This window comes from Excalfactoria chinensis, chromosome 4 (assembly GCF_039878825.1).
Source record: "Excalfactoria chinensis isolate bCotChi1 chromosome 4, bCotChi1.hap2, whole genome shotgun sequence".
Taxonomy (NCBI): Eukaryota; Metazoa; Chordata; class Aves; order Galliformes; family Phasianidae; genus Excalfactoria; species Excalfactoria chinensis.
The window spans coordinates 350,926-377,618 of NC_092828.1; the positions used below are offsets into that span (position 1 = coordinate 350,926).

A 26,693-nucleotide genomic window follows, 5' to 3' on the forward strand; every position below is an offset into this window, starting at 1 on the left:
CCCTCTGGCTGCCAGCATTCCAGGACCTCAGTCTACTCAGATGCAAACCTGCACCTGAACCGTGCAGCCTGCTGCAGCTCTGGTGACGTGACCACGCGGGTTTTGGCACTCACACTCGTTAACCCTTTTCCAGATCCAGGTTTTTGAAGATGGAGCTGACACGACATCCCCAGAGACCCCGGAGTCGGCTGCACTGAAGGTCCCCAAACGAGGTGGGGTTCTGTGCCCAGGAGTGGGCTGGGGAGCTGTGTGTGCTGGGTTGGGCTGCTTGGGTACGTGCCATTGAGCCTGCCTGCCACTGGCTGCCTGCTGCTGGCAACTCAAGGGCCGTTCTCCCCTCTGGGCAGCCTTCCCTTCCTCTGAACCTCTGTTTTTGTTGAGCAATTGCTTGGTGCTGTGTTTAGGGATCCCAGAAAAGAGCTCTGATGGTTTCCCATCCTGGACAGCTTGTGGGCAGCGCGTGCTGAGCTGAGGGGTTCTGTCCGTGGGTGTTTGTTGAACACAGAGTGCTTCCAAATGGGGCTGCTTCCTTTGCTTTCTTTCCCCTCTCGTGGCTGCTGGAAACTGAAACTTCCCTTTTCTTGGCAAATGAAGCCACCATTCAGCTGCATCACGGGGCCGTTAGGCTTGGAGAAGCCCTCCAGGATCCCCACCCCACCGTGCCCACTGACCACATCCCGCAGTGCCACCTCTGGGGCTCCTCCCAGCTCAGTGTCCCCCCGCTCCCTGGGCAGCCCATGTTGGTGCTTCACCTCTTCCCCTTCACCAAAAAGAAGTTGTTCCAGATCTCCAACCCAAACCCCCCTGCAGAGCGTGAGGCCGTTACTGTACGTGCCCCATGGCAGCAGGGCTTGGGGATGGGTGGTGAATGGAAATAATCAGCACATGTACAGTCCATACACTCTTTCAGATCAGACTTAGCAGGTGAAGGCACAGTTTTTCTTGCTGCAATTTGGCACTCAGCACCCAGTACAAAGAGCCTGGGGGGCTTTTCCCCACTTCTCCTTAGGTCTGTGCATTGTGGGTCTGTTGGAATCAGGCGGTACTGGCCTGTATCATGGGGCAGCACTCTCCTGGGGAGAGCTGCCAGCCCAGGTTGCTGTCACTGCAGGCAGAGCCCTCTCAGCCTCCTGCTCCCATCCTCACCCCCAGTGCATAAACCTCATGTGAATGGAGCTGTGCTGCCTGGCACACAGCAGCAGTGCTGCTCTCAGCCTGCAGTGCTGTGACACAGAGTGCTGGGCTGATGGGGATGGTGCCAGGCAGGAGGTGCTGGTGCTGACAGGAGTTGCCATGGAAATGGCAGTGCTGCAGCTCTGCAGTACCTGTGCAGATTGCCAGGCCCTGCACGCAGCCCTGTGCCTACTGAGCGGCTGGACTGCAGCAGGGGATGGGACTGTGACAGCCCCCTGCAGGGACCTGCATGGGAGCATCCCAGCAGCCTTTCCACGCTCGCATTGCAGCATGCGCTGCACACAGCGGTGGCGCAGAGAGCAGCAAATCTGAGTGCAGGGATGTGGCCTCCTATGGGGCTGCAGGGCTCCATTCCAGCTGGGGGGGGTGGCATCCTGTCATGTCAGCACCTGGGGTGGGTGGGGGAGGTTGGATAGCAAACATCGTCACTGCTCTTCAGCGCTGTGGATTTGCTCAGTGGGAAGTGGGGGTTGGCTCTGCTCAGCCCGGGATGTGCCAGCTGTGTGTGTGTGGCTCTGGCTGTGTAGGGCTGTCCTGGGGCAGAGCTGTGCTGTCAGATGTGGGGAGCGCTCCCATGAGGCTCACCCTGCAGCCTGGTGGTCGCTGTGCTGCTCTGCTGTGTGCTTCTCACAGAGCTGTGCTGCAGGACCTGGTGCTCCCTGAGCTGGGTTGGCGCTGTGGCTTTTCCCCCAGATGGTACCTGCAGCTCCCATGGGAGTCCCTCCTCCTGCACACCTGTGCCCCACCGCAGCCCCGTCCTGCTTTATTTCTGCAGAGCTCTGTGCTCTCTCTGCTCAGCCTGGCACAAACACACGGCGGGTTCTTTCTGTGCACAGAAACCAGCTCCTTCGGGCCAACGCTGACAGTTTTGTTTCTCTTTCCCTTTGCAGATTCCCTGGACGCCGCCAAAGGCAGCAAACTGGTGAGTGCTGACTCCGCACTGTGAGCTGCTGCCTGCAGCTCCTTGTGCTGCACAGGGCAGAGGGAGAGGCAGAGCTGCACGCTCCACTTGTCTGGTTTTACTTTCATTACCATCCATTGCCCCTCTGAGAGCTGCAGTCCATCTCCACACAGAGATGCACCCACACAAAACCTGCTGGAAGGCCAAGGTTCCTCCAGCTCTTTATCTGGCCCTTTTCAGCTGAGTGCTCTGTAGTGAGAATCCCTGTGGCAAAAAGCACCTCTCGAACCCCTGTGAGGTTTGAGGTGCCAAGAAAAGAGATGCCATTAAGCAAAACAAGAAAGCAGTAAGGGGCAGAGAGGCAGATTCCCAGCACTGTTGTCTGTGCTGCACCCATTAGTCCAAGCTCAGCCAGCAGTGCGGCACACACACCCCATGTGCTTTGTGCCTGTGCCCCTTACAGAGCAGGGAGAACAAACAGCCGCCCCTGCAGGAGGAGTGTTGCCCCTTGGAGGATCTGAAAGCAGCATTCCCTGATGTGTGTGTAGGGCTCACAGAGGAACCTGCACGTGCTTCTGAGCACAGGAATCCCAATGCTTGATGCATTGTTGTAGCTGCACTGCATCCAAGGGTGATGTATCTCAGGGCAGCGTGTCCCCATCTCATTGCTGACTGCTCTAAGCCCAATGGCTTCCAGGAGTGTGGGGTGGGGGAAACCCCTTCCTGCCTTCCACTGAGGGGTTGGGGTGTTTCATGGGGTGCTGAGCACTGCTTGGCCTCCTGCTGCCTTGTCCTGTTGGGTCAACATCTGCCCCTGCAGCCTCTGTGCTGGTGGCCCCGTGTTCCCCACCTGTGACACGGGGCATCTCAGTCCCTGGCTTTAATTGTTCTCCAGGGTTAACACACAGCTGGTGGAACAGAGGGCTGTGTGGCCCTGGGGGTCTGCACTGCGGGGCTGGGGCTGCTGTCCTGCTGCCCTCCGATTGCTCCCTTACCTCCCTGAGGCTCTGAAGGTGAATTATGGCTGTGCTGTCACACTGCTCCTCCCGGAGCTGCTTGGTGCTGCTGCGCTGGGGATGCTTTTGGTGTTTCATTCCCTGGAAAGCAGCCACTCTGCCCTGATGGCCCTTCACACCCAGACTCCTGACAGCAGCTCTCTGGTTCCTGGTGCCTTGGGGTTGCATTCCCAGCCCTGCAGGTGCCCAGCCCAGGGCTCACGCTGCACAGTGTGCTGACATCTGCGCTCCCCACGCTGCCCTGCTCCCACCACCTCCCTGCAGCTGAGCCGTGTCTCAGTGCTGTGGGTCCTGGGGCGGCTTGTGTTTGTGCATCCCAGTCTGGGAGGGACCCGTAAGGACCGTCAGGTCCAACTCCTGGCTCCAGCAGCACTGCAGTCTAAGTGCTGTCCCAACACTTCTTGAGCTCTGGCAACGGAGCCCCATTTCCTAAGAGAGTTCCTATAGGTGGGTGCAGTGCAGGAGCTCTGCGGCCTTGGGACTCAGGGACCCCTCTGCAGGAGGCTTCTCCCACACTGATGGTGCAGTGCATGGAGGCCATGCGAGCAGGGATGGCTGGAAGGGCCACCAGGCTGAGAGTCTGTGAATGCAGAGCTTAGAGCTGCTTCAACCCCCTGCTCCTTGCTGAGGTGAAAGAGTTGGAGTTGCCTCCCTTCTGCTGGAAGAAACACGGCCCTGCTTCTCATTGTGGGCATCCCCAAATTTCCCTTTAGATGAAAACGAGCAGTTCTGTCCATTCTAATGAGAGCTGTTCTGTGGGGAGGGGAGCACTCATTGCTGCCTGGTGAGAGCGTCGGTCCCTGCAGTCTGCGGGGTCTGGAGGGTGGGAATGCAGGTGGTGTGGGGGTTCTCCCAGGGGTCTGTATGGGCTGGGAGTGGGGCTGCGCTGCCGAGGACCCCCACCCCTGCTGGCGCAGTGCTGGGGGCTGCTGCTGTGTGTTCCTTCCAGCACGTCCTGACCCCAAACTGCTGTGCCAGCCCAGTTTGGGAGCCAAGTCAGCGGCACCGGCGTGCACTGAGGGGTTGGAAGCACGCTCCGTTGCCTGCTTTCCTCTGTTAAGGCTCCGTACGTTTGTTTACATCAGTCTGAATACGTTTCTCTTCCTGGTTGTACGTGGTCTTGCAGCCTGGTGAATGCACACCCAGCTCTAACGGTGGTGGTGGCTGAACAGAGAGCTGTTCCTAGCGCCACCATCTGCCACCATGAGCTCTAACTCTCGCCTTTTATTTCCTCCTCATGCAGCGTGGAGCCAAACCCAAAAAGGTGGTGCGTTTTTGACACTCTGTGTGTTCCATCCCAGCTGCATGCATCGCCGCGGGTGCATCCCAGCTCTCCCCCTCCATCTCCAGCTGCATGTCTGCTCATTGCATGCCCCCCAGCCCAGCGCCTCTCCCCACACAGGGCAGGTCAGTGTGGTGACCAGGCGTGCAGCCGCAGGGTGGCTGTGTGCCCTTATGGGTTTGCACAGCGCTGCTCTGGGCGATACACGATGATCTGTAGCTCCGTTCTGGTGGGGCAGGAGCTGTTGTGAAAGGGCAGAAGGTGAGAGCTGGGCCGGGTGCCGTGCTGTGCTGACCCGGGGGTGGGTCAGTGCTGTGCGTGGTGCTGCCCTGCTCCCAGCCCACCTGTGTGCAGTGCCCAGCACAAAACCTGCAGTACCACCGGACTCAGCTATAACTGCATGGGGTGAGGGAGGGAAGGGTCGTTTCCTACAAGGAGGGAGTGCTAATTCCATACCTGCTGCTTAGGGGTAGGTTTGTTTGCCATGGAAGGAGGGAAGAGCCAGCTGCTCAGAGCTGGGCTTGGCACAGCCCGGTGCAAGCAATGGAACCGTACCTGCGTGGTCCTCTGCCTGACAGTGGTGTCCGCTGCTCCTTTTGTGCTTCCAGCTGCTTCCATTCGGGTCTGGGGTGGGAAGGCATGGCAGGAATGCCGTGTATGCATCCCCTGTGCCTGCAGTCTCAGTTCTTGCCGTGCTGGTTTGCGTGTAGTTTGTGCTCAGAGCCGCTTGTGCCTCCGTCGTTGTGAAGAGCTGCTCCGTTTGGGTGCTTTGTTTCTTTACTTTCCAGCCCCCCATCTGCTGGGCTGTGGGGCAGTGCGGCTGCCTGCAGGTCGTGCTGCCATCTGCTCTCAGCTCTGTGCTCCTCTGTAGCAGCAGCAGTGTGCTGAGAGCTGTGCAGAGCCCGTCCTGCGGGCGCAGTGTGGAGGAGGGGTGCAGGCAGGGCTCAGACTGTCCCACGCTGCTCCCCCTTCCTCCACTGCTCTTGGTGCTGCCCAGCTATGTGAGAATCGTGGCCTGCTCGGCATGGCCACAAGTAACCAACATTATTAGCAGGTAAATCCTCATTCATGAGATTGAGGTAGCTCTGTGCATGTTAAATATAGATTTAATCGCATTACAGGCTGCTGCTAGCTGCCTTCCTGTGCCAGATGGTCCCTGTTCCCCGAGCCACATCCCCTCTCCTTGCACCCCTTGCCTTGCTTTTGCTACTGTCCTGGAGCCTCATCGTGGCACTCATTAGGAGCAGGTCTGATGTACTGTGATACTTACATGTACTGTGATACTGACATGTACCGTGACACCAGCATGGTGCCAGTGCTGCGGGGCTCCAGCCGTGGGGCAGCCCCGTGCTGTGGGGGGGCCATGGCTGTGCCAGGTGAAGCCAGGAGCTCTCAGTCACGCTGAACCAGGCATTGCCTGGCCCTGGGGCCGGTGCCTGGAGTGGGGAGGGCACTCAGGGCTGCAGGAAGGGCCAGGTGGAGAAGCATGAAGGAATGCAAAGTGCAGTGGTTGTGTTTTGCTCAGGGACTGCGAGCTGAGCTCGCCTGCAGCAGCCAGAGCTGGAGTGGGGCCTGTTTGGTGCTATCCGATGGGTTGGTGTTCCTGCTCCGGTGGCATCCCTGCTGCTTTCAGTGTTCCAGCTGGAGCTGGATTTTAAGTGTTTTGTTTAGAGCACAACGGGTCCATAATGAGCACAGCTTCATCCCTCCCCTCCATCCCCTGGTCCTGTGTGACCCTCCCTTGTCCCCCCACTCAGTGCCGGGGCAGCAGATGGGCTCTGCAGCTCCGTGAGGGCATGGGGCCGTGCTTCCAGATGGCTGCATTGAAACAAGGAGGGGGTCGGCTCAGGCCCTATTAATCTTTTAAAGGAAGGAGTAATCCGATTATCTCACAGAGCGTGCCTCGCGTCTGGGCTGCCCGCACCGCGTCCTGCAGAAGGCTCTGAGAGCAGAAGCAGTCACAGAGCTGTAGGGGCTGTGAGGGACCTCTGGGGCTCCCCCAGTCCCACCCCGCTCCATTCCCCACAGCAGCTGCACACAAAGCATCCCGGTGGGTTTGGGTACCTCCAGGAAGGAGACCCCATGTCCCCTGTGCTCTGTGCCAGGGCTCTGCCCCCCTCACAGCCGGATGGAGCTCCCTGTGCTGCAGCCTGTGCTGCTGCCTGTCCTGGCACCGGGCACCTCCAAACAGAGCCCATCCCCATCCCCCTGCCCTGCAGATCCCCCCACCGCTGCTCAGATCCCCTCAGCCTTCTCCAGTTGCACAGCCCCGGGGCTCTCAGCCGGTCCCCATCAGTGCTCCAGGCCCCCAGCAGCTCCATGGGGCTCTCCCAGCAGCTCCCAGCCTGCCCTGAATGGGGAGCCCCACAATGGATACTGTGCTCCAGATGTGGTCTCCCCACGGCAGAGCAGAGGGGCTGAGCAGCTCCCTGCCCTGCTGGCCGCACTGTGCCTGCAGCCCAGGGAACCGCGGGGCTTCTGGGCCACCAGGGCTGCTCTACTGCAGGGGGGGCAGCGTGCAGACTGCAGGTGCTGTGAGATGGGCTGAGCTTTCCCCTGCTGTCAGGCCGTGCTTGCTCCTGGCCTGAGATAAGATCCAGCAATCTGATTATCTCTGGTGGTGCTATGAGTCCCTGCTAAGCTGCACAGCTCCTCCAGGAATCACTTCTCTCGGCCATCAGTGCGTGTCTTTAAAGGGCAGTTCGGAAGCATCTGATTTCAGTTGTGACACTGCATTTTCCGCTCTCCTCCTCCTGCTCACAAGGCCGGCTCTGTGCTGGCTGTAGGACAGACCTTGTGGGTTTGGGAAGCTGAGAGTGCCTTCAGAAGGGGCTGGTTTGTGAGCAGCCCCTGCCTTCCCCCTTTTACTGCAGTGTCCTGAACTCCCCCGGCTCCTCCAGCAGTGCAGGTGGCACTTTGCTCCCCACGCGGCTGTCAGCCAAGCACAGGGGCTGCCTTTGTCTGAGGGGAACACACCGCACTGCTTGGGGTGGTGGAGTGGGATGGGGAGAGGATTTGTTGCCCATCACAGCCCACAGGAACAGGGCATGGGAAGCCCAGAGGTTTGGGTGTTAGTGACCTGACCCCAAGTGCTGTTGGTGCACATCATGCCCTCAGCATCCCAGAGTGGTTTGGGACGGAAGGGACCTTAAAGGCCACCTGGCTCCAACCTGCCTGCTGCAGCAGGGACGTCAGCACAGCCCACCAGGTCTGCTGAGCTGACTGCCTGCACGGAGCCCCCCCTTAGCCCTGGTGTGCCATCACCAGCTTTGATCAGGGCAGGTGAGCGGCTGGGGGTGCCAGCTGGGCTCTGGGTTCATCACTGCTGGGCAGAGTGTGGATGTGGGTAAGATGGAGCTGAGTGCAGAACCCAGCTTGGGGCTGAGCAGATCCTGCACAGGGAGATCCAGCCATGGCTGAGCCCTGTGCGGTGGTGCCAGGCTGGGTGTGGGCAGATGGGAAGGCACTGCTGGGACTGGGGCTGGCTGGCCTGGCAGTGATAGTGAGCGCTTAGGTGTGTGGGGGGGGGGCTGGCTGCCCCTGCCCTATAGAGCCTGTGGCTTCTGCCAGTTGACAGCTTGGTGCCAGGGGCTGCAGCTGTGCCTTGTTGGGTGGCTGTGTCTGAGAGGTGGGTCCAGCCGGGCTGCAGGCTGCTGTTTCCTCAGGGGTCACTGACTGCAGGCTGCTGTTGCCCTTTGAACTGCAGAGAACTGCTATTGCTTGGGAAGTGCTGGACTTAATCAAGGCTTACGTGAGTGACAGGACTGTGAAAATGGGCTGGCTTGGTGTGGATGGCTCACTGGGTAAATGCAGTTCTGCTCTTAATGAACTTTGCAGATGGGAGTGGTGGTGTGTGACACTGGGAGTGCCACGGTCCCTTCCCAGCAGTGCATGACCTGAGCTCCTGCAGCACCTCCTCTGGGTTGGGTGCATTGCTGTGTGTGAGTGCTTTGGGGTGGAGGAGAGGAGAGGAGAGGAGAGGAGAGGAGAGGAGAGGAGAGGAGAGGAGAGGAGAGGAGAGGAGAGGAGAGGAGAGGAGAGGAGAGGAGAGGAGAGGAGAGGAGAGGTGAGGTGAGGAGAGGTCTTTATGTGGGATCCTTCTTGGCTATCCGCATTTTCTCTGTGCTGTAATGCAGTGGCACAGTGTTTATCCTGTAGGAGAATCTCAGCTGCTCCCTTCTGGGCTGTGTGCTGAAGCCACGTGACATTTTGTCTGCCAGCTGAGTGATGCTGACGTCTCTGGGAGGATTTCACTGGTTAAAAAAGCCCCAGAGGAGCCCATCACAAACAAGCCAGCAAAAAAAACCCAACACAACAGGACCTGAAAGAGGAACTGAAGAGGAATTGAAGGCCTGGACCTGCCCTACTGGGCACCACCGTGCACCCACCACACACCCACTGTGCCATGGGGGTTCTGCACCGTGCCGTGGTCCCAGCCTCACACCCCTGTGTTGGCCCAGGCCCTGGGCAGCGCTGTGCTGTGTTGATCCCTATGGTCCCTCCCACCTGCTGATTCTGAGAACCAAATGGGGCTGTGCCTGGTCTCCAGCTGCCAGGACCTGTCCCCACTCCCTGTGGGGTGATGCACAGCAGTGCTGGCACCTGGGGAGCAGGGCAGCCCCAAGGGCAGTGCTGGATGGGGTCGGGGCTGCTGCTGATGCTGCTGATGCTGCTGATGCTGACGTGAGCCCATCCTCGAGCGGCTCAGATGTGTAATGAGAGCCAGGCTCCATCCCTGGGGGCATCGATTGGGCCGTGTAAGCGGAGCTGGGTTTGCTGAGTGCTTTTAAGCCGCCCTGAGGGCTGGATGGAGTCACATTAAGATGAGGATGTGGGCTGATGAGCAGTGATTCAGCGTTTGGCCGGGCAGCGTGTGGTGCTGGTGTGTGGAGGGTCCTTTGTTGGCCTCTGGAGTACCAGGAATGGTGGAACCGGGGCTGTTTGGGGCCAGCAGGGGGTGGGCAGCACTGTGAAAAATGGCCTTGTCCTTAAAGATCACAGAGCCAGAGGATGGTTGGATCAGGGAGGTCCTTAGAGAGCATAGAACTATAGGGTGGTTGGGTTGGAAGGGTCCTTAAAGATCATAGAGCCATAGGATGGTTGGGTTGGGTAGGTCCTTAATGATCATAGAGCCATAGGATGGTTGGGTTGGAAGGGTCCTTAAAGAGCATAGAGCCATAGGATGGTTGGATTAGGGGGGTCCTTAAAGATCATAGAGCCATAGGATGGTTGGATTGGAAAGGTCCTTAAAGATCATAGAGCCATAGGATGGTTGGGTTGGAAGGGTCCTTTAAGATCATAGAGCCATAGGATGGTTGGGTTGGGTAGGTCCTTAATGATCATAGAGCCATAGGATGGTTGAGTTGGAAGGGTCCTTAAAGATCATAGAGCTGTAGGATGGTTGGGTTGGAAGGGTCCTTAAAGATCATAGAGCCATAGGATGGTTGAGTTGGGGGGGTCTTTAAAGATCATAGAGCCATAGGATGGTTGGGTTTGGGATGGAAGGGTCAGCCCAGCCAGCCCTTACCCCTGTGGCTGTCATTTCCTCACTCAGTTCTCCTGTCCGACCCCATTCTCGGGGGTCCCATCCTCGGTCTCGGAGCGCTGGGCTCGAGGCGCTCCGGGCTCCCATAAAAAGACGGGTGTTGGTTTTAGGGACGTCCCTAAAGAAGGGCTGTAATTGCGCGCTCTTGGCGTTGGGTACCGCGGTCAGAGCTCGGGCGGTGGGGTCGGGGTGGGGGTGTCAGATGCCTTTGGGTCGGTCCGGCCGTGCGGCGGCTGCGGAGCATCGCGGGGCGGGGCGGGGCGGGGCGGCACCGCGCTGATGTCAGGCGGCGGCGGCGGCGGCGGCGGGGCGCGGGGCGGCGGGCGCGGGGCTCCGGCAGCTGCGGGCGGCGAGCGCGGAGCGGAGCGCGGCCATTTGCAGGCGGCGGGCGCTAACGGCTCCGTGTCCCTTCTCTCCCGCCGCCATGAGGCAGGCCCCGGCCGCACGCAAGGTACAGCCGCGCCCTTCCCCGCATGCGGGGCTCGCAGCCGCGGGGATGCGGGGGGGGGGAGCGGGGCCGCAGCGCTGCGCCGCGCGGGGCTCACGGGGGGCGGCCGTGCCGTGCCGTGCCGTGCCGTGCCGTGCCGTGCTGTGCCGTGCTGTGCTGCGGGAGCTGCGCGCTGCTGCAGGGCGGGGGGACGGCGGCTCTGCCCGGCGCGGTGCTGCTCGGTGCTGCTCGGTGCTGCTCGGTGCTCCGCTGCTGCCCTGCATGCTTATTTTTAGCACGGCCGGGATGTCACCGCAGGCGTTAAGGAGAAATCGGGAGGATTTTTTTTCTGGCCTGATATGAAGAAGTGGAAATAGAAATAACCGAAGGCCTCCGCTGCATCAGCAAGGAGACTTTGCAGCTTTAATGCACGGCATCACGGCGGCTGCTCGTCACTGCTGGCTGTGGTACCTTGAACTCACCAAACAGTGCAGAGCTCTGCCTGCCCTGCGCTGCCCTGCACCCCCATAACCACCTCCAAAGTGCAGCTCCGTGGGCTCAGTCCGTGCGGTAACCGCGGTGCTGGGGGGTGCAGCGATGTGGCTGCACTCAGCAGCCCTCAGCTCAGCCCTGCGCTGCTCCTGGCTCAGTCCTGGTTTTCCTCTTGCTGCTCTCCCTTCCTCTGCACGCAGCCGCTCTTGCATGGGGCATTCCAGCTGCTGGGAACCACTGTGATGGTGTGCATGGTGCACCCGATGTGGGCCTGGGAGGGCTGCAGAGCTGCAGGTGCCCATGGGGTGGTGGGTGCTCAGTCCTCCCCATGGAGGACCATGCAGCTTGGGGCTGCATGCTGCCTAGCACGGAACCCCTCGGGGTGCTGCAGAAGATCCCAGCTGTGACCCATAGAGCAGCACCAGAGCTGTGCCGGCCCGGTCCGACACAACTTGGCAGCACAGCACCCTCCTGCATGCTGTATGGTGACCGATGAGATGGCGACTGCTGCCGTGGGCTGGTGCACAGTGTGATGGGATCTGGGAGGCCGCGGCGTTTGCACTGGGCTGCAGCAGCCATGGAACCATGCAGAAGCTGCAGCGCCTGCGCCCCGCTGCCGAGCAGAGCATCCCTTCATGCCCTGCCTTGTGCAGGCGTCCGTGTGCCACCCGGGGGCACTTCCTTGCACGGGAACAGGAGAGCTGCACCAGCTGACCGTGATGGCTGGGAGGGAGGAGCCAGAACGGCAGCACAGCCACCGCTCTGCGAGGTGCTCAGGGGAACGCAGATGGTGAACTGCTGCTTCCCTCCCCATGGAGCGGCACCCAGCGCTGGCAGATGGGCTCTTCACAGTGGCAAAGCAGAGCACGAACCGCAGCCTCCTTCCACGTTGCAGGAGAGGAGGCATAAAACCAGGACTCCATCATTCCACATGGCTGCCCTCTGAAGAGCAGCACCCAGCTGTGTCCCTGTTTGGCAGCGTTTGGTTTGCACCAGGGGAGCTACAGAAGCAGAGGGCTTTCAGCTGGAGGGCACTTTCAGAGGCTGCCTGATCCCTGCAGAGAGCAGGAACAGCCAGAGCCCATCCCCGAGCTGAGCTGTGTGCAGGGATGGGGCTGAAGTTGGCACCACTGAGTCCCCAAGGAGGGATTTCATTGTCCCTCTGTGTGGTCTGTGCAGCATCCTGTAGGGAACAGGTCTGTAGGGAACAGGTCTGTAGGGAACAGGTCTGTACGTAGCAGGACTTCCAGAAGAAGCCAAAGTGCCCCAGCAGAGCTCGTGCTGCAGCTCCTGAAGCAGTGCTGTGGACTGGAGGTGTTCGGCTCTTCTCCTCCCAGCTGGCTTTGCAGAGCAGATGTTCAGGGAGATGCGCGTCTTCCCCTCTGTGCTGCTCAGTGCAGCCTGTCAGAGAATGGTCTGAGTGAGAAGTGAGAAGAGTGAGGTTCAGCCTCAGCAAAGCACAGTGAGCAGCTCATGTTGTGAGCAGTTCCTGCTGCTGGTTGGGTCGGGTCGGTGCTGCAGGGCTGCATCTCCCCAGAGTGGGGCCGTCCCGCTGCTGTCCCCAGCCCCGTTGTGCCCTGGGGTGGCTGCAGGGATCCCCTGGGCTGTGTGACGTCCCACAGGGCGCAGTGGGTTCTGTGTGGGGTCCTGCCCTGTGCGTGGGGATGGGTTTGTGTCTGGAAATGAGAAGGAAGCGCGGAGGTGTTTGGGAGGAGGCTGCAGGAGATGCCATCCCTGCAAGAGAGCCTGGAGCTGCAGCATCCCAGGGCGGCGGTTTGGTGATGCTCCTTCAGCAGCAAAGGGGTGGTGGGAGAGAGGAGAAAACCAACCTGGATGAGAACAAAGTCAACCTCACACCTTCTGGACATCGCTAAGAAAGAAGGAGCTGAATGAAACGCGCTTCCCAGCAGCGGGGCCCGATGAGCCCGGCACGGCACCGCCTGCAGCTCCGACAGCGCCGTCCGGGGGGGGCAGTGGCTGTGTGTTGTGGGGGGTGTGGGCAGCTCGGGGGGCTGCAGCCATCGAGCTGTGTGTGTTGGGGCTGCGCTCACAGGGCTTTGCCCGGCGCGTCCCCGGCAGCGCGGCCACCATCACCGTGCCCGGCTGCAGCGAGCACTAATCGCTGCCATCTCTTTTGTTTCCTTTCCCTGCTCTCTGCTGCGTCTGCCGCTGTGCCGCTGTACCTCTGCTCCTGTCTTTCCCTGTCTGAATGTCTCTCCTCCTCTGCCTTCTGCTCCCGTGTCCCTGCAGACCACCGCCCGGCGGCCCAAGGTGAGCACAACGGCGGCGGTCGCGTCCCCGTCACCCCGCTGGGTGCCGCGTTGTGTCCCAGCTCTGTGTGGCACCCGAAGGGGCTCAGCAGGTCCAGGAGCTCCTCCAAGTGTGTCTGAGTTGTGGGCCGACCTGCTGGGGCAAAGCATGGTGGGGGAACGGAGCTGCTGCCTGAGCCGTGCCCGGGTGCTGCGTGGCACTGCTGGGCTGTGGGCTGGCTGGGCGCTGCTCCGTGTCCTCGCTGTCACTGCTGCTGTGAGCACAGGGCTGGGGAGCAGTGAGGGCTGTCAGGCAGGGCTGCGTCAGCCCAGCACGGCCTCTCGTGCTTTGTGCCCCACCGTGGATTGAATGCAGTGCGAAGGAGAGCAGCAGGTGGTTGGATGAGCGCAGACGGGGTGGTAAATCCCCGAGGAACTCATTAACGGCTGGGTTAGGGCTCGTGAATGGCAAACGGCTGCATCCCTTCGTTGGAGACGTCCCTACAGGGATGGCTTCACCCCCCACTGCTGGGTCTGAGAGTCACAGCATCGGTCAGGCTGGGAAAGACCCCTGAGCTCACCAAGCCCAGCCCAGCCCACTGTGCTCACTGCCCGTGTCCCCGGTGCCACATCTCCATGGTTGTGGGGATGGGGACTCCCGTCCCTCCCCCGGCACGGTGTGAGGCTGTCACCCCTCATCGCTGTTTGCACAACCTCCTTCCAGGGCTCTGCAGAGCGCAGTGAGGCTCCCTGGGCCTCCTCCTCCAGCCGGAGCCATCCCAGCTCCCTCAGCTGCTGCCCATAAGCCTCGTGCTCCAGCCCTGCACATCTTGCAGCCCTTTGGCAGCTTTATTGCCCTCAGCAGAGCACGCTGCAGTTTGGTGCTGCCCGGCAGCAGTGACAGCCCCATCGCTGTCCGCCCTGCCGTGAGCACCTCAGCAGCGAAGGCACTGCAGCCTTACCCGGCTGCCCCAGGGCCGCTGCTCTGTGCCGCAGCGGAGGGCTGTGCCCAAGGAGCAGAGCAGCAGCAGCAACAAGAGCTCCGTTGTTGGGGCGGTGCGTTTCTCAGAGCTGATGTGCAGCTCGATGCCATGGAGACTGCTCTGTGCCGGAGTGTCAGCACTGCCACCGGGGGGGGATTGCTGTGCTGCGCCTGGAGCTGCTGCCCTCACCCAGCACCGCTGTGTTGCATCGGGGTGGGGTGGGCAGCAGAGACCCAGCAGGTGGGGCAGGCAGCGGGTGCAGCAGTGCCGTGCCACACATCCAGCTCCGTGTGCCTCGGGAGGCCGCAGTGCTCCGTGCAGCCAATCTCCAGGGTGAATGGAGTCGAGAGATGAGACTGCTCAGCTCCGGGGCTGTGGGCTGACTGCTCAGCTCCGGGGCCTGCAGTGGTGGTTGGCAGTGCCGTGCAGTGGCACCGAGGAAGCGGTGCTCCTTTGCTGCAGTTCCATCCTGTGCCCTTGCTTTCCTTTGGGCTCCAGCTGCTGCTCTGCCCTTCTGTTGCTCTGTTCCCCATAAGCTCCCCACTCCACCCCCAGACTGGAGCTGCAGGGCTGGGGTGCACACAGGGGATGTGCAGGTCTGTGCCACGGCAGCAGCGTGGCTGTGGGAGGGGAGGCGACACAGCACTGCCCCGCCGTCCCCACCGCTGGGGGCTGCACTGCTGCATCCCCACACCCAGCACGGGGCTGCTGCACACCGACAGCTGCTGTGGGGGCTGTGAGCTGTGCCAGAATCACCACGAAGCGTCACCTGCCACCAGCACTTGGGAATGTGGCCCCGGCTGGACTGAGCCCGGAGCAGCGCTCGCTCCTCCTTCACTCTGGGCTTCCCCTGTGCTGTTACCAGGGCTGTGGTTGGCAGCAGTGGGTGCCGGGGGATGAGGGCTGGCTGTCGGGCGGCCCTGATGGCGCTTACCCACACTGAGCCTCGCTGACGCTCTGCCCTTTGCTTTGCAGCCCACCCGGACCCCCACCTCCGCCCCCTCCAGCGGCACCGCGGGGCCCTCGGGGTCGGCCTCGGCCTCAGGTGGGGAGATGAGCAGCAGTGAGCCCAGCACGCCCGCACAGACACCGCTGGTGGCCCCCGTCATCCCGTCCCCATCACTGACCTCACCGGTGGCACCCATGGTCCCTTCACCCACCAAGGTAAGCGGGGCTCCAGGGGGAGGGGAGCCGTGTCCTCAGTGCTGGAGCTGGGGGAGAACCCTGCAGAGCACAGCCTGCGGCTGCTCGAGTCCCATCGTCCCCCCCAGGTGTTTCTAAGAGTGTTATCAGCGTAGTTCCATTTTTGTGCTGTAAAATAGTTTTGTATTGCTGCCGTCCTGCTTCCTGTTAGTTAGTTAAATGAAGATGTAGGGCACCAGTGAGAGGAATTCATGGCAAGGGAGGACACAGAGACTGCCCTGAGGCTGGGAGCCTGGCAGGGGCTGCAGGGAGGTGAGGAAACCCCATTGCCCCAATGCTGGTAGAGGTGAGGGGATCCCATTGCCTTGTGCTATTGGGGGTGAGGAGATCCCATTGCCCAGTGCTGGTGGAGGTGAGATCTCATTGCCCAGTGCTGGTGGAGGTGAGATCCCATTGCCCAGTGCTGGTGGAGGTGAGATCCCATTGCCCAGTGCTGCTGTGCAGGCTTATGGCGAGCCAGCAGTGCTGCCTGCTTGGTGGTGTTTGCCCAGAGGTGAGCAAGCAGAGCAGAAAGCTGCTCCTTCTGTCCTGTTTGACACACAGGGTGTCTTGCAGGGTCTCTTTCCTGACATCCTTCAGTTCAGTGGCTTTAAGCCTGGTCCCAGGGCTGCCATAAAGCTGTGCTGCTGGGGTGAGGTGTGAGTGCTGCAGGGCTGGGATGAGGAGCACAGGACACCATGTGGGGCTGCCCAGGCTGCAGCCAGGGTGGGGGGCTGTAAAAGCCCAGGGCTGGCGGTGCATGGCAGTGTCATACTGAGCTGTGTGACACCCACAGAGTACAAAGCAGGCGGGTCCGGGGTTTTCTTCCCGTGATGCAAACACTGAGCTTTGCTCCCAGGTTCTGCTGCAGGCACATGGGACAAACTGGCAGCCCCGGGGGGGGATCTCATGGCGTTGTGCCACAGTGGGCACAGAGGGGCTGTGGGACACTGTCCCTGGGGCAGCCCCATCCCTTTGAGCCCGGCCAGAGCCCTCCCAGCCCACGCCTGGTGCTGCAGTGCGCAGCGTGTGTTCAGGCAGTGGGGGGTAACCTGCAGCTTTTTCTGCCTGCAGAGCAGCCCAGCAGTGGGGCAAAGTGTGCAGGAGGACCAGGTGACTGCTGCCCATGGCTGTGCTGTGCTGTGTGCATGGGGGGGGTACAGGGGTCACTGCTGTGTGGGCCTCATGTATGGCTGGGGGTACTTCGGGCTGCTGTGTGCGTCCTGCTCACAGCACAGCCCCGGGGCACAGTGCTGGGTCAGGCCGTGTGCCCTCCCACGAGAGCATCAGCATTGTCCCCAGCATTGCTGTGTGCTGAAGGTGGTGCTGGCTTCACCACGAAGCCCCAGCAGCCCTGAGCTGCCTGGAACAGCAGGGGCAGATCCAGGGGGCAGTGGGGGCACAGGACCCAGGGCCGTGGGCATGGAGCCCCAGGGAGCCCTGCTGGGTGTGGGGCCGCCTGCCTGGGCACACTGGGGATGGGATGGGGTTGGGACTGGGACATAGTGGATCTGGAAGGTGCCCAGGGGTCAGGCTCCCATTGGTGTGAGCACAGCTGTTGTGCCCTGCTCGTGTGTGTGTGTGTGTGTGTGTGTGCTCACACTGCACACTAACAACTTAAAGCCCTGGTTGCTGTGAGTCTGCAGTGCTGCACAGGTGGTTGTGTTCAAACCTTTCTGTGGGATCTGGTTCTGTTTGTGACGTTTCCTGCATGCCATAACCCCACTGACACCTCGGGGGATGGGGGGGGGGGTCACCAAAGGGTGGTAGATGGGGCTGTGGGTGCAGAGCTGCGGGTGGAGTTCTCCCAAAGCTGCCCCCATAGCGATGCTGGGAGGCTGGGGGTGTTTTGGGGTAGTTCTGAGCTTTAGCTCTCGGGGCTGAGTGTCTGTGGAGCTCAGCCCTAGGGATGCTGCTGCTCCTCTTGGTCATTCCCGGTTTGATGCTGTAGGAGGAAGAAAATCTGCGTTCCCAAGTCAGGGACCTGGAGGAAAAGCTGGAGACCCTGAAGATCAAACGCAATGAAGACAAAGCCAAGCTTAAAGAGCTGGAGAAGTACAAGATCCAGCTGGAGCAGGTGCAGGAGTGGAAGAGCAAGATGCAGGAGCAGCAGGCAGACCTGCAGAAACGGCTCAAGGAGGCCAAGAAGGTGAGTGTGCAGTGTGGGGCTCCCCAGCCTTTGTGGACGAGCACTTTGTGCCTCCTCTGTGCTTCTTTCTGTCTTACACCCAGCGGTTGCAGCCTCTAAATGGGCAGTGCGTTCCCATCCAGCTCTCATGGCTTAAAGCAGCTGCACTTCAGTGTGGTTTTGTTTTAAGGCAGCACTGATGGAGGCTTCTCTTTGCTGTACTGAGTCCGTGGTTGGAATGGTCTGTGTGGGCTGAGGGAAGCTGTGCTGTGCTGGGGGCTGTTGTTGTTCCTGGGGGGGCTGGAGGGGATGTCAGTGTGTGTAAATGGCTGGGGGTGAAGCAGACAGAGCCGGGCTCCCAGTGCTGCACTCTGAGCACAGCGATGTACCGAGGCACTGCAGGGAGCGGCACGCAATGAAGCAGAGATGGGGTTTCAATGGGAGGAGAACTTTCCCTGCCAGACACAAAGGTGTGCAGCCCCAGTGCCTGCTCCTCTCTCTTGGGGCATCCCGGGGGCTCCTGATCATAGAATCACAGCGTGCTTGGGTTGGAAGGGACCTCACAGCCCCCAGCCTCAGCTCTGCCACGAGCCGGCTGCCCCACCAGCTCAGGCCACCCAGGTTCAATCTGTGGCCCTGGGCACTTCCAGAGATGGGGCACCACAGCTCTGGGCTGCTGGAGGGGGTGTGAATAGGGGAGAGATTCCCAGGAGAGGAGAAATAGGAGTGTGGGCAGGCAGCTGCCCCTCCCAACCCTGTTCAGTTTCCATTCATTAGAACCATAGGATGATGGGGTCGTTGCCAAGGCCCCTAAGGACCAGGGGACAGGACTCTGTGTGCCTGTTGGAGCTGTGGGTGTCCCTGTTCACTGCAGGGGAGTGGGACCAGAAGGCCTTTGAAGGACCCTTCCAACTCAGACCATTCAGTGGTTCTATAGAATGATGGAATGGTTGGGTCGGAGGGAACCTTAAAGCCCACCCAGACCCAGCCCCTGCAGCAGGGGATCCCCTGGGCCCCATTCAGCCCGGCCTTGTGCACCTCCAGCTGGGGCTTGAGTCCCCTTAGGGAGAGCCAGGAGAGCTGGAGCTGCGCAGGGCTCATGCTTTGTGGCAGGGCTCTCCATTGCTGGCCTTGCACTTTGGGGCACAGCTTTTCACCCACGTGTGTTTGACCCCAGGAAGCCAAAGATGCTCTGGAAGCCAAGGAGCGTTACATGGAGGAGATGGCCGACACGGCCGACGCCATCGAGATGGCAACCCTGGACAAGGAGATGGCAGAGGAGCGTGCAGAGTCCCTGCAGCAGGAGGTGGACTCCCTGAAGGAGAAGGTGGAATACCTCACCATGGACCTGGAGATCCTGAAGCACGAGATCGAAGAGAAAGGTGGGTGAGGAGCCCTGGGCTGCTCCGTCCTCAGGGACAGAACTCAGCTAATTGGGAGCAGTGGCCACCGCTCTGCTGACTGCCTGGGGAAGTGTGGGGATGGGTGGGTGCAGTGCCAGAGGCCTCATTCAGTGCCCGTCCCCATGCTGAGGACAGCAGTCCCACCCCAGAAGGGCCCTCTGTGTTTGCCCTCACTGTGACCCAGCTGCCCTCTTGCTGGGGTTTGCACTTAGCAGTGGGGACCAGGAGCTGTTGGCACCCGGTGTGTGAGCAGAATGATGCTTCCTTTGTGCTGCAGGCTCGGATGGAGCAGCATCCAGTTACCAGGTCAAGCAGCTGGAGGAGCAAAATGCGAGGCTGAAGGAAGCTCTTGTGAGGTAGGAGAGCACCCAGAAGGACGGGAGTTGTCTCTCTTGGTGTCTGTGCTGATCAGAATCCCTCTGTGGATCGGTGGACATGGCAGCTGCTGGCTGCCCTGGGGCTGTCTGGGCTCTGGTGCTCCATAAGCCCACAGCAGAGAGGGGAGAATGAATTCCTCCTCTCTGGAGTGATGTTTGATGCTGTTGAGTCCCCTGGGGATGGCTCGTGTCCCTGCGGGAGGCGGCTGCCCACACTGTGCTGCCACTGCATGCCTGCTTCGGGCTGAGAGCGGCTCATCCTAGAGACAGGGGGTGCTTTGTGCCTTAGAGAGCCCCAGCAGTGGCAGTGTGGTTGCTTCCAGCTGAGCTTTGGGAAGTCCCTTTAGTGCCCAGCTGCACACACAGGTCTGGGGGTCTCGCAGCTGCACGGTGCCAGCACTGCAGGCAGCTCAGAGCCCCCCGGGAGCAGCGTGCTGCTGCAAGGAAACGGCCTCACTGTGCTGCCTGGGCTCCTGCTGGGCCGCTGCTCAGCCTCGGTCTCCTGCAGGATGAGGGACCTCTCTGCGTCAGAGAAACAGGAGCATGTGAAGCTCCAGAAGCAAATGGAGAAGAAAAACACGGAGCTGGAATCGCTGCGGCAGCAGAGGGAGAAACTGCAGGAGGAGGTGAAGCAGGCAGAGAAAACGGTTGATGAGCTGAAGGAGCAGGTGAGCGCTGGGGGGGATGGCCGGGGTGCTGAGCAGCAATGTGGGGCTTAGCAGTAGATGTGGGGCTTAGCAGTAGATGTGGGGCACTGAGCCGTGGGTGTGGGGCACCTCTTGGCACGGAGCGCTTCCTGTGGTCGCTGTTGGACACCATACTTGGTGATGCTGTGGGGCTGCCCGGTGCTGGGGTGGCCGTGCAGCAGTCGGGCCCCGTCCTGCAGCAGGGCTGTGACGTGGTGCTGCTTCCAGGTGGACGCTGCTTTGGGTGCAGAAGAGATGGTGGAGACTCTGACAGAGAGAAACCTCGACCTGGAGGAGAAGGTCCGGGAGCTGCGCGAGACCGTTGGGGACCTGGTAGGTGGGGGCACTGAGTGGGACCGGGTGGGTTGGGAGCTGCTGTGTGCTGCCCAGCTGTGGTGCTGCGGCACATCAGTGCTCTGGGGTCGTGGTGTTCATTCCACACTGCAGCATAACCACATCCTGCACTGCACCATCACTGTGGCCTTCCAGTACTTGGAGGGGGTGTATAAACAGGAGGGAGAACGGCTGTTTGTGGGGGTGGGCAGTGATAGGACAAGGGGGAATGGTTATAAAGTGAGGCAGGGGAGGTTTGGGTTGGATCTCAGGAGGAAGTTTTTGCCCCAGAGGGTGGTGACGCACTGAACAGGTTGCCCAAGGAGGCTGTGGATGCCCCATCCCTGCAGCCATTCAAGGCCAGGCTGGATGTGGTTCTGGGCAGCCTGGGCTGCTGGTTGGTGACGCTGCACACAGCAGGGGGTTGGAACTGGGTGAGCATTGTGGGCCTTTGTAGCTCAGGCCGTTCTAGGATTCTATGGGTCTCTATGGGGATCTCTCGGTGTCCCTGCGCACAGCAGGGGCCTGGAAGGAGGTGCTGGTTGTGACCAGCTCTGTCCCCTGTGGGCCATTGAGTGATTGTGTGCCGCTGGATCCCTGCGCAGGAAGCCATGAACGAGATGAACGACGAGCTGCAGGAAAACGCCCGCGAGACGGAGCTGGAGCTGCGGGAGCAGCTGGACATGGCGACGGCGCGGGTGCGTGAGGCGGAGAAACGTGTGGAGGCCGCCCAGGAGACCGTGGCCGACTACCAGCAGACCATCAAGAAGTACCGGGAGCTGACAGCGCACCTGCAGGTACAGCTGCCGGCCCCGAGCCGGGCCATGGCTGGGCGTCCCCCGAGGGGACAGCCCTCAGCTCTCCTTGGCCTTGCTGGCAGCTCAGAGATGGGTGATGAGTCCATGGGGGTTCCTCGGCCTCCGCACAGCTCAGCATCAGCCCTGCTCCTCCTCCTCACGTTCATGCAGCGCTGGCCATGCTGCACAATGGGCCCCCATTGAGAGCAGTGCTGGAGCTGCTCTGGGTGTGCGGAGGATGCAGGGCTGCGGATCTCCCCACCTGTCTGACTGCACTCCCCTCCACACTCAGGACGTGAACCGGGAGCTCATGAGTCAGCAAGAAGCGTCTGCAGAGAAGCAGCAGCAGCCTCCCCCCGAGATGTTCGACTTCAAGATCAAGTTTGCAGAGACAAAGGCCCACGCGAAGGTAGGGCAGGAGGAGCCGCGTGCCGCCGTGCACAACATCCACGGGGTGTTTTCTGCCACGTGCCACAGGCAGAGCGGGATGGGCTGTGCTGGGGCTGCCCTTCTGACAGCTGCTCACACACACCAGGAGCTGCGTTGCCTTCTCTGCCCTGGGTGCACTGCTGGCTCATGGGCAGCTGTACGTCAGCGCCCCGCGGCCTTTCCCAGCTGCTGCCCCATCCTGCAACAGGGCGTGGGGTTGGTGTGACCCAAAGGCAGCTCCTGCTGCTGGGTCGGACAGCACTGAGCAGCCCTGGGGCTGTGTTGCTGCAGGCCATTGAGATGGAGCTGCGCCAGATGGAGGTGCAACAGGCCAACCGGCACGTCTCCCTGCTCACCTCCTTCATGCCAGACAGCTTCCTGCGCCACGGCGGGGACCACGACTGCATCCTGGTGCTGCTGCTCATCCCGCGGCTCATCTGCAAGGTGGGGTCCCAGGGCTGTGCTGGGGCTGCTCTCTAACCACTGTGCTGTGGAGTTCGACGTGATTTCTTTCTGTCCTGGGAGGGCTGGGGGTTTGGAATGTTTGTTTGCTTGAGAACTTTCAGCATTGCCAAGGAGGGGGGGGGTGGGGGGTGGAGCAGAGGTCCCTGCCTTGGCAGCTTATCCTGTCCATTTGGGCAGTGCCAGCAGCGGGGGAGGGGGCTCACGGCTGTCCCTCGTTGCCTCTTTGCACTCAGAAATCCTTCCCAGGAACCAACGATGCTTTCTGGGGGCGGAGGCGCAGGGGGTCCATCCTGTACCCGGCAGGGCAGCTCAGGGCGGGCGCTGGAGGCCTCTGGATCTTTCCCCTTCCCCGCAGGCGGAGCTGATCAGCAAACAGGCCCAGGAGAAGTTTGAGCTGAATGAGAACTGTGCGGCACGTGCGGGGCTGCGGGGAGCAGCGGGAGAGCAGCTGAGCTTCGCGGCAGGGCTGGTGTACTCCCTGAGCCTGCTGCAGGCCACGCTGCACAAATACGAGCAGTGAGTACACGGCCCACCCCGCTGCCCCCCATCCCACCTCCCATGGCCCCCCCTGGCCCAAATGTCCCCGTGCTGCCCCGGCCCATCCTGCAGTTTCACCCCCGATGCCGATCAACACGGCAGGGCTGCACAGCTGGAGCTGCCCCTGGGGATGGCGGTCGCTCATGGCAGTGGTGGGGGGCAGCGCCCACCCTGTGCTGTGCAGGGGCAGCTCCCAGGAATGGGGCTGGCTGAGGCAGAGCTCTGGGAGATCCCTTTGCTGCCGCAGCAACACAACTGAGGGACCCGTTGGGCTGAACGTTGAGCTGCTGCTGCGAGGTGGCAGATCTGCCTCCAGGGCTCCAACCCGCAGAGCTCCACGGGCTCCTATTTCATGCCCTGCTTCCCTGCAGATGTGTTGACTTCTGCCCAGCTCTTGTGCTCCCCGGGGTGCTGGGAGGTCTGGCCCTGCAGCACAGCCCCACGCTGCTGCTGCCCCGGGTGAGCTGACGGTGCCCACATTCCCCCCCCCCAGAGCCCTGAACAAATGCAGTGTGGAGGTGTACAAGAAGGTGGGGATGCTGTACCCAGAGATGAGCGTGCATGAGCGCTCCCTGGACTTCCTGATCGAGCTGCTGCACAAGGACCAGCTGGATGAGACGGTCAATGTGGAGCCACTGACCAAAGCCATCAAGTACTACCAGGTGGGTGCAACGTGTCAGCGCTGACCTGGGGAGCGATTCACCCTCAGGGCATGTGGGATTGGAGCCGTGTCAGCTGGGGCTGTGCTGCATCCCTGGCCGGGGCTGCGCTGGGATTCTGCACCTCTGTGCTGTGGGTTGGGCTCCTTCAGAAGGGCTGCCTTAACTGTGCTGTATGAGGACGTGGTGCTCGTGGGGCCGCTGTGCTCCTTTTCACTCCCAGTTAACAATCAGGGCAATCTCAGTGTCTGCAGGTTGGGGGTTTTCATGTGTTTCCTCATGTGGTTTATGTACCTGCGTGTGTGGGAGCACTTGGGGGTGCTGAGCTGCCATGGTTTCTTTTCATGCAGCACCTGTACAGCATCCACCTGGCCGAGCAGGCTGAGGACTGCACCATGCAGCTGGCCGACCACATCAAGGTGAGGTGCTGCAGAGCGGCCCCCTCCGCTCCCGTGGGATGGGTCTGGGGGTCCCTCCGAGCCCTCCTGCTTCGCTCACCGCTCACTGGCACTTCCTTGGCAGCTGCTGCTGCCGGCACAGCCATGGGTTGGCCCGCAGGGCGAGGGGAGAGGTGTGTGCCCTGCGGGCTGCCCTGTGTCTGGGAGCTCCTGGGCTCCATGGGGAAGCGCTGAACCCCACGGGGTGAAACAAAATGAGTTCAGGGCCTCAAACTTTCTCCTGAAAAACCCGGCGTCGGAGCAGTGCGGTGTGTGGAGGGTCTGACCCAGCACTTGAGCTTGGAGTGCCCTGTGCCCCCCGAGCACCGTGCTGCCCCTGCACCGCGCAGCTCACAGGGCCCGTTTTGTGCCCCACAGTTCACCCAGAGTGCCTTGGACTGCATGGGGGTGGAGGTGTGCAGGCTGCGCGCCTTCCTGCAGGTAGGAGTGTGGGGTGGGATGTGCTGGGTGTCCCCAACCCCAGCAGATGCCTGAGCTCCTTTCTCTGCTCCCAGGCCGGGCAGGAGGCGTCAGACCTGGCCATTCTGCTCAAGGACCTGGAGACGTCGTGCAGCGACATCCGGCAGTTCTGCAAGAAGATCCGGCGCCGTATGCCGGGCACGGACGCACCGGGCATCCCAGCAGCGCTGGGCTTTGGGCAGCAGGTGGGCTGTGTGTGGGGTGTGTGTGGGGTGTATGTGGGCTGTGTGTGGGCTGTGTGTGGGGTGTGCGTGGGGTGTGTGTGGGGCCCTCATCACCTCCCGCCCAGCCTTCAGTTTCTTCCTGTTTTCCCGGTGTTCGCCATCCTCCCGGTGGCGGCTGCCTGGGAATTGAGGTGGGGGCGACCCCTTTGTGGCCCCCTCTACATCACCCCACTCTGCCCGGCCGCAGGTTTCCGACACGCTGCTGGAGTGCCGTAAGCACCTCACCTGGGTGGTGGCCGTGCTGCAGGAGGTGGCCGCTGCCGGCGCGCAGCTCATCGCCCCACTGGCTGAGAACGAAGGGCTGCAGGCGGTGAAGCTGGAGGACTTGGCCTTCAAAGCCAGCGAGCAGGTGGGCGGCTGCACCGTGCCTTCCTGGGTGCCCTGCTGCAGCGAGGGGGCCCGAATCCTCGCTGTGCTGCGGAGCTGGGAGGGCTGCAGAGCCTGGGAGCAACGTGGGATGGGAGCGTGGCTGGGAAATGCCACAGCAGAGCGCTCCGCTGCCCTGTGCTGCACAGCTGGCCCTGCTCTGCGGGCTGTGATGTGGTGTGGGGGGGGCTGAGGGGGCTGCAGGGGGCTCAGAGCTTTGCTGAGGGCTCCCTGCACTGTCCACCCCCCCCTCAATCCTTGCAGATCTACGGCACTCAGGGCATCAACCCCTACGAGTGCCTGCGCCAGTCCTGCAGCATCCTGATTGCCACCATGAACAAGATGGCCACGGCCATGCAGGAGGGAGAGTACGATGCTGACCGGCCACAGAGCAAGGTGGGCCGGGCTGCGGGGTGGGCTGTGGGCAGAGCCGTGCTTGGAGCTCTGCAACCCAATTCTGTATGGCCTCCCTCCTCTCCTTCCTGCAGCCCACCCCACCTGCTGAGCTGCGGGCAGCCGCTCTTCGGGCTGAGATCACCGACGCTGAAGGGCTGGGGCTGAAGCTGGAGGACAGGGAGACGGTCATCAAGGAGCTGAAGAAGTCCCTCAAGATCAAGGTGGGCTGTCGGTCGGCCAGCAGACGGCTGCAGGGCTGCTGTAGTGCTCACCGTTGTGCCCCACTGCCATGCTCCGCACTGTGCAGCTGCTGTCTCACCCTGTCGGGTCCTCAGCGGTTCTGCAACCTGCTGCCTCGCTGTGGGCGCCGCTCTGGGCTCCAGGGCTGGAGCAGCGTGGGATTTGTGGGCAGCCCTGTAGGGAACTGCAGAGCTCCTCCCCAGCTCATCCCCACAGCTCCGAGCTCCCATTTGTTCCCCTCTGCTCCAGGGCGAGGAGCTCAGCGAAGCCAACGTGCGCCTCAGCCTCCTGGAGAAGAAGCTGGACAGCGCGTCCAAGGATGCCGACGACCGCGTGGAAAAGATACAGACGAAGCTGGATGAGACACAAACGCTGCTCAAGAAGAAGGAGAAGTAGGTGCAAGGGGGGGGGGGGGGGGGCTGCGGGGGGCCTCCATAGCCCAGAACTGCCCGTGGTGCTCGAGGTGATGATGCGGAGCAGTTGTGGGGCGGCCCTGGCTGTGACTGCGTGCGAACCTGCAGGGAGTTCGAGGAGACCATGGACGCTCTCCAGGCCGACATCGACCAGCTGGAATCGGAGAAGGTGGAGCTGAAGCAGCGCCTGAACAACCAGTCCAAGCGGACCATCGAGGGGCTGCGCGGAGCCCCCGCCTCCGGGGTCGCCTCCATCGTGTCGGGCATTGCAGGAGGTGTGCGGCGCCGGGCGGCTGGGGGGGGCGCTCACAAAGGGCAGGAGAACGCGGCTGTGGCCCCCGGGGGGGCTCTGCTGCCCTGGGGGAGATGGGCAGCTTTATGGGGGCGGATGGCACCTGCCTTTGGATGCAGCCTCTCACCGTGTCACTGCAGCCGTGAGCTGCAGCTCCGGGCATTGCGCTGTGCTCTGTGCGCGGGGGGTCGGAGCGGTGCGGGACGCAGCTGGGGGTTCAGCTGCTCTCACCTCCCAGCCCCGATCCTCAGCATAACCCTCTTCTTGTCTCTCCTCTGCCTCCCCTCCCCGCGCTGCAGAGGAGCAGCAGAGAGGTACGGCAGCGCAGCGGTGCATGCGGGGGAGCGGCGTGATACGGGCGGGCAGCAGCTGCAGCGTGGGGAGCGGCGCGGTGGCTCAGGGGCAGGTTGGGACGGGGCTGAGCTGAGCGGGGGCTGCGGGGCGACGGGAGTGCAGCAAGGACTGAGCGAGACATGGACCGTCCGCGGTGCTGAGCCGTGTGTGCCTGACTGCAGGTGTGGGAGCCGGGCCGGCAGCCGGGGGCAACGCGGGGCCGGTGCAGGTGAAGGATTCCCCCCTCCTCCTGCAGCAAATCGAAGCGCTGCAGCTCTCCATCAGGCACCTCAAGAACGAGAACAACCGCCTGAAGGTGAGTGTGGGGTGGGGGATGTGGGGCTGGCAGGGCAACCCCGCCACAACCCACAATGGTGGGGCAGCACTGGGTGCTGGCGGTGTTTGCTGCTCCACGTGGTGTCGGTTG

The 26,693-nt window shown here is 61.8% G+C and overlaps 1 protein-coding gene across 12 annotated transcripts in view; it reads left to right on the top strand.

The window, feature by feature from the left end:
- The window catches only part of DCTN1 (dynactin subunit 1), a 39,727-nt gene that overhangs the window by 11,332 nt on the left and 1,702 nt on the right, over nucleotides 1–26,693 (top strand). For 2 of the 12 annotated variants that reach the window (XM_072336569.1, XM_072336564.1), the window contains exons 3-28: nucleotides 134–212; nucleotides 2,085–2,116; nucleotides 4,355–4,375; nucleotides 10,372–10,389; nucleotides 13,108–13,128; nucleotides 15,065–15,253; nucleotides 17,223–17,420; nucleotides 18,577–18,781; nucleotides 19,080–19,158; nucleotides 19,688–19,847; nucleotides 20,094–20,198; nucleotides 20,804–20,995; nucleotides 21,288–21,404; nucleotides 21,716–21,868; nucleotides 22,245–22,405; nucleotides 22,920–23,088; nucleotides 23,436–23,504; nucleotides 23,901–23,963; nucleotides 24,038–24,187; nucleotides 24,414–24,575; nucleotides 24,857–24,988; nucleotides 25,081–25,209; nucleotides 25,478–25,620; nucleotides 25,750–25,916; nucleotides 26,233–26,247; nucleotides 26,449–26,582. In XM_072336569.1, coding sequence (XP_072192670.1) covers nucleotides 134–212; nucleotides 2,085–2,116; nucleotides 4,355–4,375; nucleotides 10,372–10,389; nucleotides 13,108–13,128; nucleotides 15,065–15,253; nucleotides 17,223–17,420; nucleotides 18,577–18,781; nucleotides 19,080–19,158; nucleotides 19,688–19,847; nucleotides 20,094–20,198; nucleotides 20,804–20,995; nucleotides 21,288–21,404; nucleotides 21,716–21,868; nucleotides 22,245–22,405; nucleotides 22,920–23,088; nucleotides 23,436–23,504; nucleotides 23,901–23,963; nucleotides 24,038–24,187; nucleotides 24,414–24,575; nucleotides 24,857–24,988; nucleotides 25,081–25,209; nucleotides 25,478–25,620; nucleotides 25,750–25,916; nucleotides 26,233–26,247; nucleotides 26,449–26,582 — 3,063 coding nt within the window. Of the gene's footprint in view, nucleotides 1–133; nucleotides 213–2,084; nucleotides 2,117–4,354; nucleotides 4,379–10,371; nucleotides 10,390–13,107; nucleotides 13,129–15,064; nucleotides 15,254–17,222; nucleotides 17,421–18,576; nucleotides 18,782–19,079; nucleotides 19,159–19,687; nucleotides 19,848–20,093; nucleotides 20,199–20,803; nucleotides 20,996–21,287; nucleotides 21,405–21,715; nucleotides 21,869–22,244; nucleotides 22,406–22,919; nucleotides 23,089–23,435; nucleotides 23,505–23,900; nucleotides 23,964–24,037; nucleotides 24,188–24,413; nucleotides 24,576–24,856; nucleotides 24,989–25,080; nucleotides 25,210–25,477; nucleotides 25,621–25,749; nucleotides 25,934–26,232; nucleotides 26,248–26,448; nucleotides 26,583–26,693 lie in introns of all 12 variants that reach the window. The other 10 variants (XR_011903575.1, XR_011903574.1, XM_072336573.1 and 7 more) reach the window with 7 other exon arrangements.